Source organism: Haematobia irritans, chromosome 4 (assembly GCF_050003625.1).
Source record: "Haematobia irritans isolate KBUSLIRL chromosome 4, ASM5000362v1, whole genome shotgun sequence".
Lineage (NCBI taxonomy): Eukaryota > Metazoa > Arthropoda > Insecta > Diptera > Muscidae > Haematobia > Haematobia irritans.
The window spans coordinates 123,686,265-123,708,147 of record NC_134400.1 but is presented as its reverse complement, the minus strand read 5'-3'; the positions used below and the strand labels follow the sequence as shown (position 1 = coordinate 123,708,147).

The window sequence follows — 21,883 nt, the reverse complement described above, 5'->3', positions numbered from 1 at the left end:
AGCCAAATCTGGGGATCGGTTTATATGGGGGCTATATATAATTATGGACCGATGTGGACCAATTTTTGCATGGTTGTTAGAGACCATATACTAACACCATCTACCAAATTTCAGCCGGAGCGGATGAAATTTGCTTCTCTTAGAGGCTCCTCAAGCCAAATCTGGGGATCGGTTTATATGGGGGCTATATATAATTATGGACCGATGTGGACCAATTTTTGCATGGTTGTTAGAGACCATATACCAACATCAAGTACTAAATTTCCGCCGGATCGGACGAAACTTTCTTCTCTTAGAGGCTCCGCAAGCCAAATCGAGGAATCGGTTTATATGGGGGCTACATATAAATATTGACCGATGGAACCAATTTTTGCATGGTTATTAGAGACCATATACTAACACCATGTACCAATTTTCAGCCGGATCGGATGAAATTTGCTTCTCTTAGAGGCTCCGCAAGCCAAATCTGGGGATCGGTTTATATGGGGGTTATATATAATTATGGACCGATGTGGACCAATTTTTGCATGGTTGTTAGAGACCATATACCAACATCAAATACTAAATTTCCGCCGGATCGGACGAAACTTTCTTCTCTTAGAGGCTCCGCAAGCCAAATCGGGGAATCGGTTTATATGGGGACTACATATAAATATTGACCGATGTGGACCAATTTTTACATGGTTGTTAGAGACCATATACTAACACCAAGTACCAATTTTCAGCCGGATCGGATGAAATTTGCTTCTCTTAGAGGCTCCGCAAGCCAAATCTGGGGATCGGTTTATATGGGGGCTATATATAATTATGGACCGATGTGGACCACTTTTTGCATGGTTGTTAGAGACCATATACTAACGCCATGTACCAATTTTCAGCCGGATCGGATGAAATTTGCTTCTCTTAGAGGCTCCGCAAGCCAAATCTGGGGATCGGTTTATATGGGGGCTATAGGTAAAAGTGGACCGATATGGCCCATTTGCAATACCATCCGACCTACATCAATAACAACTACTTGTGCCTAGTTTCAAGTCGATAGCTTGTTTCGTTCGGAAGTTAGCGTGATTTCAACAGACGGACGGACGGACATGCTCAGATCGACTCAGAATTTCACCACGACCCAGAATATATATACTTTATGGGATCTTAGAGCAATATTTCGATGTGTTACAAACGGAATGACAAAGTTAATATACCCCCATCCTATGGTGGAGGGTATAAAAATGAGGTATATGTATGTATTTTATATATTAAATACATTAAAGAAAAAAGAAAGAATAAATAAATATTTAATAATGTATTGGTATTATTTGGTAATACCGCACTGTTTATACATCAATACCTTTATGGTATAAATATTAATACCGCTTAGGTATTATTTTCAATACCATGTTGGTATTTTCATAATACCACATGGTTCTTTCATGCTTTGCGTACCGCTTGTACCGTTCGGTATTGATATTGTACCATACGGGGTTGGCTAACCATCAATAACGTACGGTATCGATTTGAGTCCGAATGGTAATAATTTTATTTTATTTATTTCTAATGAAGATAATGTTCGGTTATGAATATTTTCACAGCGGGGAAATATCCATAATCCAACAACGACTTTCATTTCAACCGGCAAACTGACGAGTTCAATATTTGAAATTTTTTTGTCAAACATTTGAAAATTCGTCTACAATAGTGACTAAGGCTAATTCGTGGAGGAGCAAATAAGTGATTCCCACCAATTTTATATAAGGGTTATAAAAGTAATCGGTAAGAACTTGTACCATTCAGAGTCCGTTCAGGAGAAATGAATAGTTGAGGATATAGTAAAACCTTCGCAAATTCCAACTCACTAAAAATCTCTTAAAAATGCTTATATTTGGTTTGTTTATTTCCAGGTATATTTACAAACATTTTAACAACATCATATAACAATTATTTATTATGGCCATGTTTTGTATTGATCCATACAATATCCCGTAATTAGATCCGAAATGCAGTCAAAAACATCAAAAGCCAAATCGCAACTTTCGCCCTTTTCCGGCAGCTTATAACGATTCACATGATATTTATGGGTGACTGCTCTCAGACACAAATTCACTGATTTCAGGGTGGCCATAAAGAAGCCATGTTCATTCACGCCACCCGAATAGAAATCCACCAAACCATCCAAAGTAGGCCAGCCTTTTTTATCAATGGCATTATTTTTCGCATAGATGCAATGCAAAAGACACTGAAACGAAACAAAGGTTGTGGGGTTAAAAACAAAAATGATTAAATTAAAACGTTTATATTACTTATTGTGGATTTAATAAAAAATATTTATACACAAATTAGAAATGTAAATAAATACTATTTATAATGTGTGAAAAAATTCAGAAATGCAATTATTTTTTTTAATACACCAGCTTACAAATATTTTAAAATATTATATATCGTTCATCTTGCAAGAAATAACAAAACAAGTAAGGAATCCCCAACGAGATGTACTTTATGTAAGTTACTAACGATACCAAATGCAGGGTGTGTTTGCCAAGACAACCCCTCTTTTGAGTAGATTTCCTCTATTATTCGGGAGAAGACATTATACCGATATACATGGCAAAAGGGATTGTAGAAAACTTAGGGAATACGTCAAACTGCAAGGTAACATAGGTTTGGAACACCAAACAGCTGGCACTGACGCATATTACTGTCAACATGTTGACAGTAATACTCGTCGCGTTGACATTCTTGGTATCTGAATGAGAACGCCTTAAGGGAAATCTACAGCCTTCCATTTGATATAAGGTCCACAATTTAAAGCACCAATGTAACACAGTGTTGTTCTTTATCACATTTTCAAATAACCAAGTACTAAAATTGATAAACCCAAAGAATTAAGCCCTGACTTTGTCTTACTTATCTATAGTTTGCGTGTAACTAATAAATATGTCTTCTTTCTTGACTTTGGGCTTTAATTGTTCAACAAAACTCTCAAACGTGGTAATGATATCCAGTCATCAGATAGCATCACAACGCAATTACAATGTAGTAATACATGATGAATTGTTGATTATGATAGCAGCGAAATACATCATCTGGCAAATATTCATTTTATTCCTAACATTGATATTAATTATTCTTCTTTAATCGTTTTTATGGAAGAATCTGTCTAATGGTTTGTTTTTCTATTCTAGAACATTGTGGGTGAGTTGAAAGTTCTTGGTCTTTTCTGTTTTATCTTAAATCTTAATTAGTTGAAGTTTTAAAAAATTATGTTTCTAATTAAATAATGAACACAATTTTTCACTGAATGATATTATATACACATAATAATTCCGAAATGTTATAAAACTAATAGAGATTAATATGTAAAACAAGCAAGCTCCACTGAAAAAGGTTGACTGCTTTATAGGAAATATTTTTTTTTTAATTATGCGTCTAATTAAATAATGAACACAATTTTTCAATGAATAATATATTACACGCAGAGAAGGAATATGATCACCTCAAACATGTTTCAAGAGCAAAATGTTATTTTTATATGGTGACCATGTAACATGTTTGTCACTAAAATGTTATTTTGTCGTCAAATATAACCTGCTTGCCGAAATCATATACATGATTTCCGAGAATATAACATGGTTGCGAAAACCATGTTACATGGTCACCACCCAAAAAAAACATTTTGCTCTTAAAACATGTTTGAGGTGATCATATTCCTTCTCTGGGTGTATACACATAATAATTCCAAAATGTTATAAAACTAATAGAGATTAATATGTAAAACAAGCTGTATCTCCACTGAAAAAGATTGACTGTTTTATAGGAAATATGAACTACATCGTGAGAAAATTGAATAAATTCACCGAAAAAAATCCGCTAAATTTAATTTATTTTTATTGTAAAAAAAATATTTGTTTGTAAATAAATTTTATTATTATTTTCGACCTTTTCCACAGTCCAATGAAAATTTCCTTTTGTTACGTATGTCCCTATCATTTTATGAGCTAAACTTGGGTATAAAGTTCAATGACCGCACATATAAGTTTAATATGAACTAACGCAAAAGAAAATGTTCGTACAGAATGAACTACAATATGAACTACAATATGGTTAAATTGGCACCAATGATTTTGTTCTTTACTTTTAGTTTATTTTTGCTTCTATGAGAGGGTGTAATTTCGTGAGTTGTAGTTAAAAAGTACACCATGGCATTAAATTTTCCTGGTTTAACAATGCAAAATATGAAGTACAATTTATTGCTATAAAACAGTTTACTTTTTTCTGTGATTCCACTTTTTGGGATCTTTACAATGCGTTTTAACCCACACCCTCATAAAAAATCGCTTCTGTAACATATACTCCCAAACATATTTTGCTTCAAGCATATACATTTTTGGGTATTGCCCAAACATTTATATGTTTGATCTCTTCCAATATATAATATGTTTGAAAGCATATTGGTCTAAACAATATATGTTTGGGTAGTCTAAGTTCCAAACATTTTGTATTTTTGCATCCAAATTCAATAATGTTGTCTTCCAAAAAACAATATGTTATTTTGTGAACATATAATATGTTTGGAAGCATTTTGCACCCAAAAATATTATATGCTTAAAAAAATTCTCCCAAACAATATTGTGCTCAATATTTTATTTATTTATTTATATATTTACAATCATAATGAATTATGAAAATAAACAGGTAATATAGGTGCTAACAACATAGGTTTTCGACCTGAATGCTCAAAATTTTGTTTCTGCCTAATTGTATATTCCCCCACATCTTTCTCACTTCCTCGACATTTTTTAGTTCTTAGCACCTTTTTCTGTAATACAAACATTGTAGAAGAAATTATTCAATTTTTTTTATTTTAATTTTACCTTTTGCCGGACGGGGATTCGAACAGCGGACCACACAGTTTGTACACGCTCACAAAAAATCGCTTCTGTAACATATACTCCCAAACATATTTTGCTTCAAGCATATACATTTTTGGGTATTGCCCAAACATTTATTTGTTTGATCTCTTCCAATATATAATATGTTTGAAAGCATATTGGTCTAAACAATATATGTTTGGGTAGTCTAAGTTCCAAACATTTTGTATTTTTGCATCCAAATTCAATAATGTTGTCTTCCAAAAAACAATATGTTATTATGTGAACATATAATATGTTTGGTAGCATTTTGCACCCAAAAATATTATATGCTTAAAAAATTTCTCCCAAACAATATTGTGCTCAAAATTTTATTTATTTATTTATTTATATATAAATATATTTACAATCATAATGAATTATGAAAATAAACATGTAATATAGGTGCTAACAACATAGGTTTTCGATCTGAATGCTCAAAATGTTGTTTCTGCCTAATTGTATATTCCTCCACATCTTTCTCACTTCCACGAGATTTTTTAGTTCTTAGCACCTTTTTCTGTAATGCAAACATTGTAGAAGAAATTGTTATATTTTATAATTTTTTTTAATTTTACTTTTTGCCGGACGGGGATTCGAACAGCGGACCACACAGTTTGTAAGGATCAAAGAAATAGCTGATCAACTGCCCAAAGAAAAATAAAATGTTAATTTTGTAATAACAAGCCACAACCACCAACTTAATTCAATATCGCTCCCTGTTAAATAGCGCTCCAAGCTACTAAACACATATATGTTTATAGGCTATTTCTAAATTAATATATGTTTGCATCCAAGCATATTATATTTACAAACATTTTATGTCCAAAACATAATATGTTCTAACATATTAACATATATGTCCCAAACATGTTATGCTAGTTTATGAACATTATATGCTTGCACTCAAAAATATTGTGTTTAAAAATTTGTGTTCCAAACATATAATGTTTATAGCCAAACATATGAAAAACAGTCTTTTTCAACCGTGTAAGGATCAAAGAAGTAGCTGATCAATTGCCCAAGGAAAAATAAAATATTAATTTTGTAATAACAAGCAACAACCACCACCATAATTCAATATCGCTCCCTGTTAAATAGCGCTCCAAGCTACTAAACACATATATGTTTATACACGCTCACAAAAAATCGCTTCTGTAACATATACTCCCAAACATATTTTGCTTCAAGCATATACATTTTTGGGTATTGCCCAAACATTTATATGTTTGATCTCTTCCAATATATAATATGTTTGAAAGCATATTGGTCTAAACAATATATGTTTGGGTAGTCTAAGTTCCAAACATTTTGTATTTTTGCATCCAAATTCAATAATGTTGTCTTCCAAAAAACAATATGTTATTATGTGAACATATAATATGTTTGGAAGCATTTTGCACCCAAAAATATTATATGCTTAAAAAAAATTCTCCCAAACAATATTGTGCTCAAAATTTTATTTATTTATTTATATATTTACAATCATAATGAATTATGAAAATAAACAGGTAATATAGGTGTTAACAACATAGGTTTTCGACCTGAATGCTCAAAATTTTGTTTCTGCCCAATTGTATATTCCCCCACATCTTTCTCACTTCCACGAGATTTTTTAGTTCTTAGCACCTTTTTCTGTAATACAAACATTGTAGAAGAAATTATTCAATTGTATGATTTTTTTTATTTTAATTTTACCTTTTGCCGGACGGGGACTCGAACAGCGGACCACACAGTTTGTAAGGATCAAAGAAGTAGCTGATCAATTGCCCAAGGAAAAATAAAATGTTAATTTTGTAATAACAAGCAACAACCACCAACTTAATTCAATATCGCTCCCTGTTAAATAGCGCTCCAAGCTACTAAAAACATATATGTTAATAGGCTATTTCTAAATTAATATATGTTTGCATTCAAGCATATTATATTTACAAACATTTTATGTCCCAAACATAATATGTTCTAACATATTAACATATATGTCCCAAACATGTTATGCTAGTTTATGAATATTATATGCTTGCACTCAAAAATATTGTGTTTAAAAATTTGTGTTCCAAACATATAATGTTTATAGCCAAACATATGAAAAACAGTCTTTTTCAACCGTGTAGGCTATTTCTAAATTAATATATGTTATATATATGCTTGGATGATATTATATTTACAAACATTTTATGTCCCAAACATGTTATGCTAGTTTATGAACATTATATGCTTGCACTCAAAAATATTGTGTCTAAAAATTTGTGTTCCAAACATATAATGTTTATAGCCAAACATATGAAAAACAGTCTTTTTCATCCGTGCATTAACGCCAAAAAATGAAACTGCCGAACAAAAATTGATTTTATGGGGTTTTATTAACTTAGTAACGTCTAAATAAAAAGATTTAAAGAAAAAATTGACACTTTTTTGAAAAAAGAGTGTCCCCATGTGAGGACATTGGGCAGATTAAGTATTAAATTCTCCAAAAAGACCAGTACCTGGTAGTATAATTTTAAACTTTTTATAAACGTAACAGTTTTATCTACACACAATCGTGATACTATATGCGAAATATTTTAGATTTTAGATCACTTGGAATACATTGGAAGTATTTTACGAAAGTTATCCGAATATTAACAAGATTATAACGCACTGAATATGACACTTGTTGATCAAATGCGACCAAGTGTCTTTGTTTAAAATCAGATTCAGTATAATAGCCCCCAATCATTATACACATTTTTTGTTTAACAGACACTCACAAAAAGTGAATCCTCCAGTGTACTAAAGCCAATTTAACTTTATTTTAGTTCATGAAAATTATGTTATTATGTTTTAGTTCAAAATTTTCCCAATATGTGAAAGTATCCTTCACTTCAATATTTTTTGTCTACGTCAGTTAAATTAACTTAAAAGACATGAAAAAAATTATAAATATATACTTAATTTGTATTTCCTAGAAATTGCTAAAATTTGTAAATTTTACCAAAACTGCGTCCATCGTTGCGCTAAAGACGTTTTTGCAATTTTTAACACCATTTTTTTCAAATAAAAAGTAAAGCACAATTATGTCTAATAAATTTTCTTCAACTCGACAAAAAATATTTACTTAAATATGTTCGTGATATCGGCGTCTGTAATACAGTGCAGTTAATATTTTCTAAAATTAACCTACATTTTCTTTCCCGGTGGGTTCACTTCACTCTTTTTATACCCTCCACCATAGGATGGGGATATATTAACTTTGTCATTCCATTTGTAACACATCGATATATTGCTCTAAGACCCCATATAGTATATATATTCTGGGTCGTGGTGAAATTCTGAGTCGATCTGAGCATGTCCGTCCGTCCGTCCGTCTGTTGAAATCACGCTAACTTCCGAACGAAACAAGCTATCGACTTGAACCTTGGCACAAGTAGTTGTTATTGATGTAGGTCGGATGGTATTGCAAATGGGCCATATCGGTCCACTTTTACGTATAGCCCCCATATAAACGGATGCCCAAATTTGGCTTGCCGATCCTCTAAGAGAAGCAAATTTCATCCGATCCGGCTGAAATTTTGTACATGATGTTAGTATATGGTCTCTAACAACCTTGCAAAAATTGGTCAATATCGGTCCATAATTATATATAGCCCCCATATAAACCGATCCCCAGATTTGGCTTGCGGAGCCTCTAAGAGAAGCAAATTTCATCCGATCCAGTTGAAATAAGGTACATGGTGTTAGAATATGGTCTCTAACAACCATGCAAAAATTGGTCAATATCGGTCAATAATTATATATAGCCCTCATATAAACTGATCCCCAGATTTGGCTTGCGGAACCTCTAAGAGAAGCAAATTTCATCCGATCCGGTTGAAATTAGGTACATGGTGTCAGCATATGATCTCTAACAACCATTCAAAAATTGGTCCACATCGGTCCATAATTATATATAGCCCCCATATAGACCGATCCCCCGATTTGGCTTGCGGAGCCTCTAAGAGAAGCAAAATGCATCCGATCCGGCTGAAATTTTGTACATGGTGTTAGTATATAGTCTCTAACAAACATGCAAAAATTGGCTCACATCGGTCCATAATTATATATAGCCCCCATATAAACCGATCCCCAGATTGACCTCCGGAAGAGCAAAATTCATCCGATTCGGTTAAAATTTGGTACGTGATTTTAGTATATGATATTTAACAACCATGCCAAAAGTGGTCCATATCAGTCCATAATCATATATAGCCCCCTTATAAACCGATCCCGAGATTTGGTTTTGGAGACACTTGGAGGAGCAAATTTCATCCGAGTCAGTTGAAATTTGGAACATTGTGCTAGTATATGGCTGTTAACAACCATACCTAATTAGGTCCATATCGGTCTATAGTTATATATAGCCCTCAGATAAATAATTGTATATAGCCCACATATAAGCGACCCCCATATTTCAATTCTGGCTCTCTACGTACCGTGCAAAAGTCCATATCGATTCGTAATTATTTGTAGACTTACCTATACATACCTTTTTTGTCTAATATATTCCACGTATGGACTAACTCCCAATTTAGAAAATGATGTTAAGAAGTTTTAAGATACCACAACCCAATTAATTCGATTGTGGATGACAGTCTTTCGTAGAGGTTTCTACGCAATCCATGGTGGAGGGTACATAAGATTCGGCCTGGCCGAACTTACGGCCGTATATACTTCTTATGCATGTAACTTTCCATCTCTAGAATTATGATGGACGGTAACGGTCGTTTAGGAAGCCACCGTGGTGCAATGGTTAGCATGCCCGCCTTGCATACACAAGGTCGTGGGTTCGATTCCTGCTACGACCGAACACCAAAAAGTTTTTCGGCGGTGGATTATCCCACCTCAGTAATGCTGGTGACATTTATGAGGGTTTCAAAGCTTCTCTAAGTGGTTTCACTGGAATGTGGAACGCCGTTCGGACTCGGCTATAAAAAGGAGGTCCTTTGTCATTGAGCTTAACATGGAATCGGGCAGCACTCAGTGATAAGAGAGAAGTTCACCACTGTGGGATCACAATGGACTGAATTGTCTAAGTGAGCCTGATACATCGGGCTGCCACATAACCTAACCTAACCTAACGGTCGTTACACAACATTTCTATTGTAAAATTAGTTAATATAGGGTTTTTATGTAATATCTTGTAAATAAAGAAATTTAACTAAAATTACTTAAAGCAAAGAAAACATCATGGAAAATATTCCTAGAAATTGTTTCTTGTAGTTTTGTTAGTTCACACTCATGCAGTTTAAAAAAAGTTTAAACGAGAAAGGAAAGACAAAGGACTTGCTATACTTGCACTATGATAATGGCAATGTCGCCCTAAAAACGCAGTGGTTGGTGCTTTCTGACTTCTAAAAAGCTCCAAATCGCCTCTTTAGTGTGCTTTTCCAAAAAAAAACTCAACTTTGTGATTTTCGGTGTTTCAATTTAGTGCTTTTGGTGTTTTTTTTTTTTCAATTTGAGCAGTGTTTCTGTTCTTATATGCTATTAACAAAAGTACAAAATGTTTATACATCATTAAAGGTTTCTCAATAAACAGACTGAATTTTAAATGAATTATTAGAAATTATAATATTCTGGCAGAACCCGGCACACTTTGTTGCACCCTCCTGGTTTTTTCAAACTGAGAAACTATTTGTTAAAAAGTATGGAATTTACCTCGAAATACATTTTGAAGCAATATTTGGCTTTAAGTAGGTCAACTATATCCTTCAGAATATTACGAAGGATAAAATAATAAGATAGTCCTTCTGGAAAAAAATTCAAAAGATTTTAAGATTTTACATGATTTCAGGATAAATCCTCTTACTGGCACAAAAAATGAAGTGTTCCTTCATCGCGTTGAAACTCCATGGTTTCAACGCGATTGCACATTATATTACAAACTAATCGGGAAACTTGTTCTTCCATTTTTAAGGGATGACATATGGGAATATGCAGGTTCAAATGGTCTGTTTTCACCACAGGCAAAAAAGTCCTTAGTTAATGTGGTATCACAATTGACTGAAAAGTCTGAGTGAGCCTGAAATAAAATCGTTGAACACGATCTTACCAACAATGCTAGGAGTTGTCACATAAATCACGCATAAACCAAAAATGGTTAAAAAACATGTTCCACAATACATTTGGTCCACACAGTGACTATCCAAATGCCAACATGGCGTACATTTTTCTTTAGGGAGAGAAGGTAAATACAATGAAAAATATTTTCCTCCAGAACGACATTTTAGACAAGCGAATTTCTCCTTTTTTTCTAAACTTATGTTTACACAACATTCTTTTTTATTTATTTTTTTTTTTTTTTAATTTTTATCATTTAATTATTAAAAATGAATTGCCAAATTTGAATTTCTAAAATTTTCAACCGTTACAAATTGAAATATTTTATGTATAACAGTTTAAAAATAAATTGGATCTGTTACTTGTGAATTATATATCGATAAAAATTAATGTGTAAAAACGAATAGCGATACATCCTCTGAAGTACAAACCCAAAAATTACTTCTTGCACATCGACTACCAACTGGTGAGCCACCTATATTTAATAAAGGATTAATTGCCACTTGAAATATCTTGTGTTTCTTCTTCTTTTACCCGCGTATAATATCTCCAATACGGAGATTTTATACCACATAGGAATTCAAGTCGCTGTCCCCGCTACTCCAGTTTGATATTGGTGGGCAGTGTTGCCAGTATTGGGGATTTTTCCCCAAATCGGGGATATTTTTTCGTGGATGGGGACAAAATTTTTGAGTTGGGGACTTGGGGATTTGGTGGGGAATTTCCACAAATTTAGGGATTTTTGTGGGGAATTTTCGATATTTGTTTAGTATACGAGTAATTATCACAGTAAGAACTATGGTTTATATGAAATTCTTTACATGCTTAAAAAAGGCTTAAAGAAGTACAGAGATTCTCAAAAAAAATAAAAAAAAACTTTTCTCCTCTTTATTCCACGTAATTTATTTGGGTGGCCCAAGAGCTTCTTTACAATTTACTCTTTTTCCTAAGAAATTTTTTACTATTGTGAAATTATTTCGTAAGGACTCATATGCGTACATCAGTGATTTTGAACATGTATCCCATATCCCGCACATACAGAGTAGAGTTCATATCGGGACAGCAACGCATTTTGATCGATAAGTCAATTTTATTTCTTGACTATATGTTGACCGAACTCCCATTTTTATTTCTCGATCGAGGATTTGCATAAGATGACTCGATGACTCTTTATACTAATAATTAACTCTGATGGGGGCTGGTATCGGATGATATTTTGAGCACCCGTCTCCTGGTTTTGTGTTTTGAAATCTTCATTCAATTGCACATTTTTATTTTATTTAAAATGTTTTTTTTTTTGTTTTAATTTTGTACGGATTTTCTACAGCAGAGTCTATTCGTTTACTTTTTTTCAAAAAACTTGCCAAAATTTTCTTGGGGATTTTTATGGGGAATTTTAAATTAAATTGGGGATTTTTGGGGATAAAAGCGATCCATTTTGGGGACAAGAGCTCGGAAAATACTGGCAACACTGTTGATGGGTCATTTCACTCCTGCTATGATTACAACAACCCCGCAATACAGTCCACAATTTTATTTCCACTCGTGTTTGGCAGCACACAAGCAGCAAGTGGGTGATAGTGACAAGATCCAAGCATTGCACTCCTGGGTTCTAATTGCTCTTTATTTCAACTCTTTCTCAACATCCACTCCTTTGGTCTTGGTTCAGCTGTCATCCAAGTGTTCAAATTTTATTTGAGTAAAAAATCGAATATATAAATAATAATAATTTCTAGTATATTCATCAAGCTTTCAACTCTGTTTTTGACCGACTCAGAGAAATAGTCAAGGCAAAAGGTTGCCACATCGTGGGGGGTTCACACATTATTATTATTTAAATCAATAACAAATAATGTCGCACAAAAAAACGTGGTCGTTTGAAATCGTATCACATCGCATCACTCCATTGTATCTTTTTTGAATACATCAAGTAAATGTTAAAATTTCCATGTGTGTGAGTTTGTTAATTTATTTTTACTAAAAACTAAAAAAACTTTAAAATTGTCCACACAAATTGTTACATATTAACTTCCCATATATTTATTCAGTAACAAATAAAAAGAATATCCATAGAATACCCAAATTCACAAAATTTCTATCTTAACTTTTGTATATGATATTGTTATAGGCTTCACAAAAATGTAAATCCATAAACAGACGATCCATATACATTTTAATCATCAAATAGCAAAATAGCTTAGATTCTTCTCGCCTCATGCAAAATCAATTAATAAATTTACATTAAAAACAAAACTGACCAGTGACTATTCAAAGCGTTAAGTTATTCTCATATTTTGGAAATATAACAGATTATGACACATAATAACTTAATATTAAAAGATCACATCAAAACAGTTTTGCTGAATTTTGTGATAATCCAATTCATTAAATAATAATTTCTTAATTATAGGTCCGCTATGAGAAAAAAAAACAGATACTTTTGAATTCAATATAGAACCCAGAATCACTTTTTATACACAAAAAATTATCACCGAAATTTTCATTTAAACACTTAATGCATTTTGGAAACGGATTTAATTAATTTAATTTAATTAAACCGAATAAAAACCAATTAATAAAATGATTGATATTTGTTACGTTGCCAATTAACACATTAATTGATTCAATTAATTTGTTAATCAATTCGTTCTATTACAAACGTGATTGAAATTTTTTCAATTCCCAATTAAACATTTAATTGATTCAATCACCTTTGTGATTGAAATTGAAATCGACAAGTCGAAGACGACTTTCTGTAATCTTAAAATTTGACAAATCGCATTTAAATATTTTTCAAAATCGACTAATTTGACTTTGATGTAAAATCGACCAAACGACGTTTAACGATAAATTCGACTTTGTATAAACATGGGAATATTGCGTAACTCTAGGAGTATGTATGATTATGTTGGTTGCGTACACTAAAAAAAAAGTGAAACCTCTACTTCACTAAAGCCTATTTAACGTTATTTTAGTTTATGGAATTATTATGTTTATTATGTTTCCTTTATTCTCATCATATTATGCGTACGTTAGTTAAATGAACTAAAAAACAGGAACAAATTATACACAAATGAAGCATACAAATTTACTAAATTTGTACATTATTTCTTTAAATTTGTATATTTTATAGTTCATAATTCATTAAACTTGTAAATTTTACTACAAATTCGACCTTCTTGAACGTCGTATGGCACTAAAGACATTCTTTGCAACTCCATTTTTCCTTCAAACCACAAAATTTCAAAATTTTCTTTAACAAGTGAAAAAAACTAATTATGTCTAATAAATTTTCTTTAATTTATCCAAAAATATTTACTTATTTTTGTGATATCGGTGCAATGTCAGCGCTTGTAATATTGCTTAGTTAAAATTTTCTAGAAATAATTAAAATTTTTTAGAATTAACCAAAATTTTTCTACCTGGTGAGTTCACCGTTTTTTCAGTGTACAAGCTTTACTGACAGCCGTCCTACTAATATGCTCCTTGTGCAACAAATGTAAAGTAATTTGTTAATTCAATCAACGAGATGGACGGACAATAAAAAATTAGTTCAGTGTTATAATAAATTTCCTTAATACAATGAACTAAATAAATAAACTGTTCAATAAGATTTTTTTATTATTTTGCAGGATACTATTCCATGTTCTATAGAGTTATCTAAATTGTTTTCAAACCAGTACACCAGTTGGATAATATGCTCAACCACCAACTCGTATTAAAATTAACATTAAACAAAATAAATATAACATGTATATACGGCCGTAAGTTCGGCCAGGCCGAATCTTATGTACCCTCCACCATGGATTGCGTAGAAACTTCTACTAAAGACGGTCATGCACAATTGAATTACTTGGGTTGCGGCCGAAGGCAAGGCATCTTAAAACTTCTCAACATCATCTTTTAAATTGTGAGTTAGTCCATGGGGGATATATATTAGGCAAAACAAAGGCCGAATAAATACGTATATATTCAGTTTTTGACCGGTATATATAGGGAAGAAATTATTGCGAACCGATATGAACACTTGTGCGGTAATTATAAAGCCAGAATTGAAATATGGGGGTCGCTTTATATGGGGGCTATATACAATTATGAACACGATACTACCAAAAATGACAGATTTTTACTGATTCTTGATGTTTTGGATGATTTTGCATAATATTCCTCTCTAACTAAGAGGTGCTTCATAAATTTTCTAAAGAAATAAAATTTTGACAATATTTTCTACAGAAATAAAATTCTGAAAAAAGTTTCTATAGAAATAATTTTTTAACAAAATTTTCTATAGTGTTTATGTTTTGACAAAAATTTCTAAAGAAATAAAATGTTGACAAAATTTTCTATAGAAATAAAATTTTGACAAAATTTTCTATGGCAATAAAATTTTGGTAGATTATTTTTGGCTCTTAGAGTCTCCGCAAGCCAAATCTGGGGATCGGTTTATATGGGGGCTATATATAATTATTGACCGATGTAGACCAATTTTTGCATGGTTGTTAGAGACCATATACTAACACCATGTACCAAATTTCAGCCGGATCGGATGAAATTTGCTTCTCTTAGAGGCTCCGCAAGCCAAATCGGGGAATCGGTTTATTTGGGGGCTATATATAATTATTGACCGATGTGGACCAATTTGTGCATAGTTGTTAGAGACCATATACTAACACCATGTACCAAATTTCAGCCGGATCGGATGAAATTTGCTTCTCTTTGAGGCTCCGCAAGCCAAATCTGGGGATATCTTTGAATGGGGGCTATATATAATTATGGACCGATGTGGACCACTTTTTGCATGGTTGTTAGAGACCATATACTCACACCATGTACCAAATTTCAGCCGGATCGGATGAAATTTGCTTCTCTTAGACGCTCCACAAGCCAAATCGGGGGATCGGTTTATATGGGGGCTATACGTAAAAGTGGACCGATATGGCTTATTTGCAATACCATCCGACCTACATCAATAACAACTACTTGTTCCAAGTTTCAAGTCGATAGCTTGTTTCGTTCGGAAGTTAGCGTGATTTCAACAGACGGACGGACATGCTCAGATCGACTCAGAATTTCACAACGACCCAGAATATATATACTTTATGGGGTCTTAGATCAATATTTCGATGTGTTACAAACGGAATGACAAAGTTAATATACCCCCATCCTATGGTGGAGGGTATAAAAATCATACCAAAAAATATTTCATGGAATAGTAAATAACTATTCGAGATCAGATGGAAACATCATCTATGTTGACTGACCAGGCCAATCAGCATTCATAGAAATCATATATTCAAACCAGTTTCAAACTGAACTTAATTCAATAAAATCTATTCGTATAAATTTATTTTAATCGAAAAATCATAGATACTCGTAGTTTTAAATTGGAAATAAATCATTGGATGGTGTTATGATTTGCAACCAATTTTCCATTAACATATTATCGGCAAAATAAGCATCCTAAAATTTGGCACAACGACTTCTGGTTTGAAATTTCCATGGACACTAATTCAAAAGGGGTTTTGGGAGGTTTTATAAAATGGAGTTCTCCCTAAGTTTAGTTCTTTCTTACTTGGGGGCTGGACGGCCAGTCAGCATTCATAGAAATCATGGGGTCAAACCAGTTTCAAACTGAACTTAATTCAATAAAATCTATTCGTATAAATTTAGTTTAATCGAAAAATCATAGATAGTTTTAAATTGGAAATAAATCATTGAATGGTGTTATAATTTGCAACCAATTTTCCATTATTATCGGCAAAATAAGCTTCTTAAAATTCACACTGAAAAAAACAGTGAACCCACCGGGAAGAAAACTTTTGGTAACCTTTAGAAAATTTTGAATATTTTTGGAAAAATTTAACTAAATAGTATTAAAAACGCTGGCATCACGCCGATATCACAAAAATAAGTAAATATTTTTCGACAAATTCAAGAAAATTTATTAAACACAAATAAATTTTTTCACTTGTTAAAGAAAATTTTGTAGTTTGAAGGAAAAGATTGGAGTTCAAAATTGCAAGAATGTCTTTAGTGACATACGAAGTTCATCATGAACTCATTTGTTGTAAAATTTGCAAATTCAAAGAAATAATGAACTATTTTGTGACAAATACGAATTTAGTAAATCATTATGCTTAATTTGTTTATATTTTTTTTCCGTTTTTTAGTTCATTTAACTAACGTACGCAACAAATTATTAGAGTAAAGGAAACTTTCTCCCAACATAACAATTCCATGAACTAAAATAAAGTTAAATTGGCTTTAGTGAAATAGAGAGTTCACTTTTTTTTGAGTGCAGCACAACGACTTCTGGCTTGAAATTTCAATGCACACTGATTCAAACGGGGGTTTTGGGGGTTTTTATAAAATTGAATTCTCCCCAAGTTTAGAAATTTCTTACTTGCCTTCATAGTTTCTTCGCAATTTCAATTTCATTAACTCTTAGTTAGAAATTTTATAAAATCGTTTAACACTTACCCCTGCAATTCTTTTATCTTCGAATGGTACTAACGTTGGATGATAAATTCCACTTGATATGTCATCGACACGAGCAATTCGCTTTATAAGGCGCCCCATACGTTTGCGTGGTGTGTCCACATCCTCTCCATTTTCAAAATGAAAATACTCATAACCATTGTGATTGGGTCCATCTAAATTCTCCTCCTCATCATCCGACCATGAAGACGTATCATGGGTTGAATCATGGTGATCGGTTTCAATAAAGTCCATTTCGTCCTCGTGTGGATCATAGGCCTGGACTTTGTAAAATCCATGCTTAAGTATAGAATATGCTTCTGCAAAACAATAATGAAAGAATGAAATTTAACACTGCACTCAAAAAATTGAACCCTCCATAATAGAAAATATATAAAAAATATTGATTTTTACATTTTTCTGAACTTCTAAATTTTAAAATTTGTAAAACATTACCTTGAGCTAATTTATTTCGCACTTCATCCTGACATTCCTTTATCGAAGTTTCAACTTTTCTCGCGGTTCGAGGTGGATTTAAACATCGCGTTTTCTAGAATAATCACAAACAATTGTATCATCCTCATATAGTATCGTAGTCAACAAAATTTTATAAAACAAAAGATTTAAGACACAAACTCTTCATTACCTTACTACTTATATCGTAATATTGATGAATACCATCATATCCTTGTGTTTGCATAACGTTTACCACAATCACCAACGAAATCACTGACACTATAGTTTTCATATTAACACCGATAACTATAGGAAAATCCAAATGAACACTGAGTATTATGTCAACCGCTATTACATCCGATTGTCTACAGAGCCTTGTTACAAATGAAAATGAAAATTTTCACCAATTTCCCAAGATACTATGTTACAAAATAATAAACACTTGAATTGCAATCTATTACAGGAGTGTGTTAAAAACTAGTTTTAAAAATCAACAAACACATTTGACATTAGTTGGGGCTTAAGAAAGTGTTACTATTATTTTTTCATATCCAAATCCTTGTTGTAACTAAAGAGGAATAATATGGGTACATTGTTGGGCTGAAGGAAATCTTAAGTAACTACTATGCTTAATATATAATTCTATTATTATTATTTCTAATTCTATTATTATTTATTCTAAGATAGTGTTATTTATAAATTATGGACTACTGTCATTTTAAATCTGAAGTTATCTGAAGAAATTTTCGTCAGCTATATTATATATTTAATTTTTATACCTCCACCATAGGATGGGGGTATATTAACTTTGTCATTCCGTTTGTAACACATCGAAATATTGTTCTAAGACCCCATAAAGTATATATATTCTGGGTCGTGGTGATATTCTGATTCGATCTGAGCATGTCCGTCCGTCTGTTGAAATCACGCTAACTTCCGAACGAAACAAGCTTACACTTGAAACTTGGCACAAGTAGTTGTTATTGATGTAGGTCGGATGGTATTGAAAATGGGCCATATCGGTCCACTTTTACGTATAGCCCCCATATAAACCGATCCCCCGATTTGGCTTGCGGAGCCTCTAAGAGAAGCAAATTTCATCCGATCCGGCTGAAATTTGGTACATGGTGTTAGTATATGATCTCTAACAACCATGCAAAAATTGGTCCACATCGGTCAATATTTGTATATATCCCCCATATAAACCGATTCCCAGATTTGGCTTGCGGAGCCTCTAGGAGAAGCAAATTTCATCCGATCCGGCTGAAATTTGGTACATGGTGTGAGTATATAGTCTCTAACAACTATGCAAAAAGTGGTCCACATCGGTCCATAATTATATATAGCCTCCATATAAACCGATCCCCAGATTTGGCTTGCGGAGCCTCTAAGAGCCAAAAATAATCTACCAAAATTTTATTGCCATAGAAAATTTTGTCAAAACTTTATTTCTATAGAAAATTTTGTCAACATTTTATTTCTTTAGAAAAATTATGAAGCACCTCTTAGTTAGAGAGGAATATTTTGCAAAATCATCCAAAACATTAAGAATTCTACCAATCATTAAAAAATCTGTCATTTTTGGTAGTATCGTGTTCATAATTGTATATAGCCCCCATATAAAGCGACTCCCATATTTCAGTTCTGGCTTTATAATTACCGCACAAGTGTTCATATCGGTTCGCAATAATTCCTTCCCTATATATAGCGGTCAAGAACTGAATATATACGTATTTATTCGGCCTTTGTTTTGCCTAATATATATCCCCCATGGACTAACTCACAATTTAAAAGATGATGTTAAGAAGTTTTAAGATGCCTTGCCTTCGGCCGCAACCCAAGTAATTCAATTGTGTATAACCGTCTTTAGGTAGAATTACATACCATGCGTTCAATGCGTACAACGCGTCCGATGATTGAAGAGTTGAAATTTCTCTTTGAAATCAAAAGCTTGAATAGTCTGCCGCAAACAGAAAAAAATCAACCCTTCAATCAACGCACGGATTGAAGCATGGTGTGTAATTCAACCTTTTAGTAGAAGTTTCTACGCAATCCATGGTGGAGGGTACATAAGATTCGGCCTGACCGAACTTACGGCCGTATGTACTTGTTTTAATTCAAATTTGTATGTGTATACTGCTGGAAAGCTCATAAACGATTTAACCCATTTGCTTGAAATAGGAAGGGAGTCTAGAGTTCGATCGAATGGTGAAAATATGGTACACTGAAAAAATTGATAATATGAATGGTATTTCAACCTGAATTTTAACACAATGTATATTGTGTACAAATTTCTTTAATATAAAGAAATTCCAATTAAAAAACGTTCATAACCTTTGCTTCAACATTTTTTCATTAAATTTAGGACACATCTTTGCCACCCACCATTAAAGTCGTACGACTTTGAAGTGAGCCAAACTTTCTTTAAATTAAAAAAAAAACAGTTTCGATTTAAAGAAATAATCCTTAAATGAACTGAGATATCGAATCTTTGGATTTAAAATAAAATCGTTTCAAATATAGGCGTGTATATATATTCTGGGTCGTGGTAAAATTCTGAGTTGATCTAAGTATGTCCGTCCGCCTTTTGTAATCACGCTAACTTTCGAACGAAACGAGCTATCGACTTAAGTAGTTATTATTGAAGTAGGTCGGATAGTATTACAAATGGACCATATTAGGCGACTCTTACGTATAGCCCCCATATAAACCGACTTCCATATTTGCTTTGCGAAGCCTCTTAGAGAAGCACATTCCATCCGATCCGGTTGAAATTTGGTACGTGGAGTACGTATATGGTCTCCAAAAATTGTTCCATATCGGTCCATAATTATATATAGCTCCCATATAAACCGGTCCCCAGATTTGACCTTTTGGAGAAGCAAAATTCTTCCGATCCGGTTGAAATTTGGTACGTGGTGTTGGTATATAGTCCCTAACAACCATGCCAAAATTGGTCCATATCGGTCCATAATCATATAGAGCCTCCATATAAACCGATTCCCAAATTTTGTTCTGAAGCCTCTTGGAGGAGTAAATTTCATCCGATTCAGTTGAAATTTGGTACATTGTGCTAGTATATGGCCGCTAACAATCATACCTAGCCAGGTTCATATCAGAATATATACCCTCAAAAAATCGCTTCTGTAACATATACCCCAAACACATTTTGCTTCAAGCATATATATTTTCAGGATTTGTCCAAACAAAATATTGTTTGTATTGTTCAAACATATTATGTTTCACCTTAGGGCATACACTGGTAGAAAAAAAATTAATGAAATTTTCTTTGTGTGGATATATTTTTAAAAAATTAGAGTTCCAAATATATAATTTTTACACCCAAACATATTAAAAAGCAGTCTTTTTCGTCCTTGTTAAATATAGCCCTCAGATAAACCGATCCCCAATATTTCAATTCTGGATCTCTAATTACACTAGTTTAAACATTTGATGAGAGGTGACGAACGTCTCAAAAACTTTTTTACCTTTTGTTCGAATTCAGCAGATCAAAATACATGAGAAAAGTCACATCTAATCAAATGTTCATGAACAATAAATTATTTTGTGAACTAGTGTTAGCGCGCAAAAGTTCATATCGTATAACATATACCACGAATGGACTAACTTACAATTTAATTGGCTGATAAGTGCCCGGTCTGACACATAGATGGCGTCGCTAGTATTAAATGCATATTATTTTTATATAGTACCAATCTTCAAATGATTCGTGTCAAAATTTGACGTCTGTAAGTCAATTAGTTTGTGAGATAGAGCGTCTTTTGTGAAGCAACTTTTGTTATTGTGAAAATAATGGAAAAAAAGGAATTTCGTGTTTTGATGAAATACTGTTTTCTGAAGGGAAAAAATACGGTGAAAGCAAAAACTTGGCTTGATAATGAGTTTCCGGACTCTGGCCCAGGGAAATCAACAATAATTGATTGGTATGCAAAATTCAAGCGTGTTGAAATGAG

The 21,883-nt window shown here is 32.8% G+C and overlaps 1 protein-coding gene across 1 annotated transcript; it reads right to left on the bottom strand.

Moving 5' to 3' along the window:
* Positions 1 to 1,867: 1,867 nt before the first annotated feature.
* Positions 1,868 to 18,274, bottom strand: Obp73a (Odorant-binding protein 73a). Its single transcript, XM_075304873.1, has 4 exons — positions 18,100 to 18,274; positions 17,910 to 18,003; positions 17,457 to 17,773; positions 1,868 to 2,227 (listed from the first exon to the last, which is right to left on the bottom strand). Exons 1-4 carry the CDS (start codon positions 18,199 to 18,201, stop codon positions 1,937 to 1,939), a joined length of 804 nt encoding a protein of 267 aa, XP_075160988.1. The 5' UTR covers positions 18,202 to 18,274; the 3' UTR covers positions 1,868 to 1,936.
* Between the last annotated feature and the right edge of the window lie 3,609 nt (positions 18,275 to 21,883).

Coding starts and splice junctions, on each gene's coding strand:
- Obp73a (XM_075304873.1), bottom strand. CDS start 18,201: ATGAAAACTATAGTGTCAGTGATTTCGTTGGTGATTGTGGTAAACGTT. Junction 17,774..17,909: donor GCGAAATAAATTAGCTCAAG/GTAATGTTTTAC, acceptor ATTGTTTTGCAG/AAGCATATTCTATACTTAAG. Junction 2,228..17,456: donor AAGATAAAAGAATTGCAGGG/GTAAGTGTTAAA, acceptor GTTTCGTTTCAG/TGTCTTTTGCATTGCATCTA.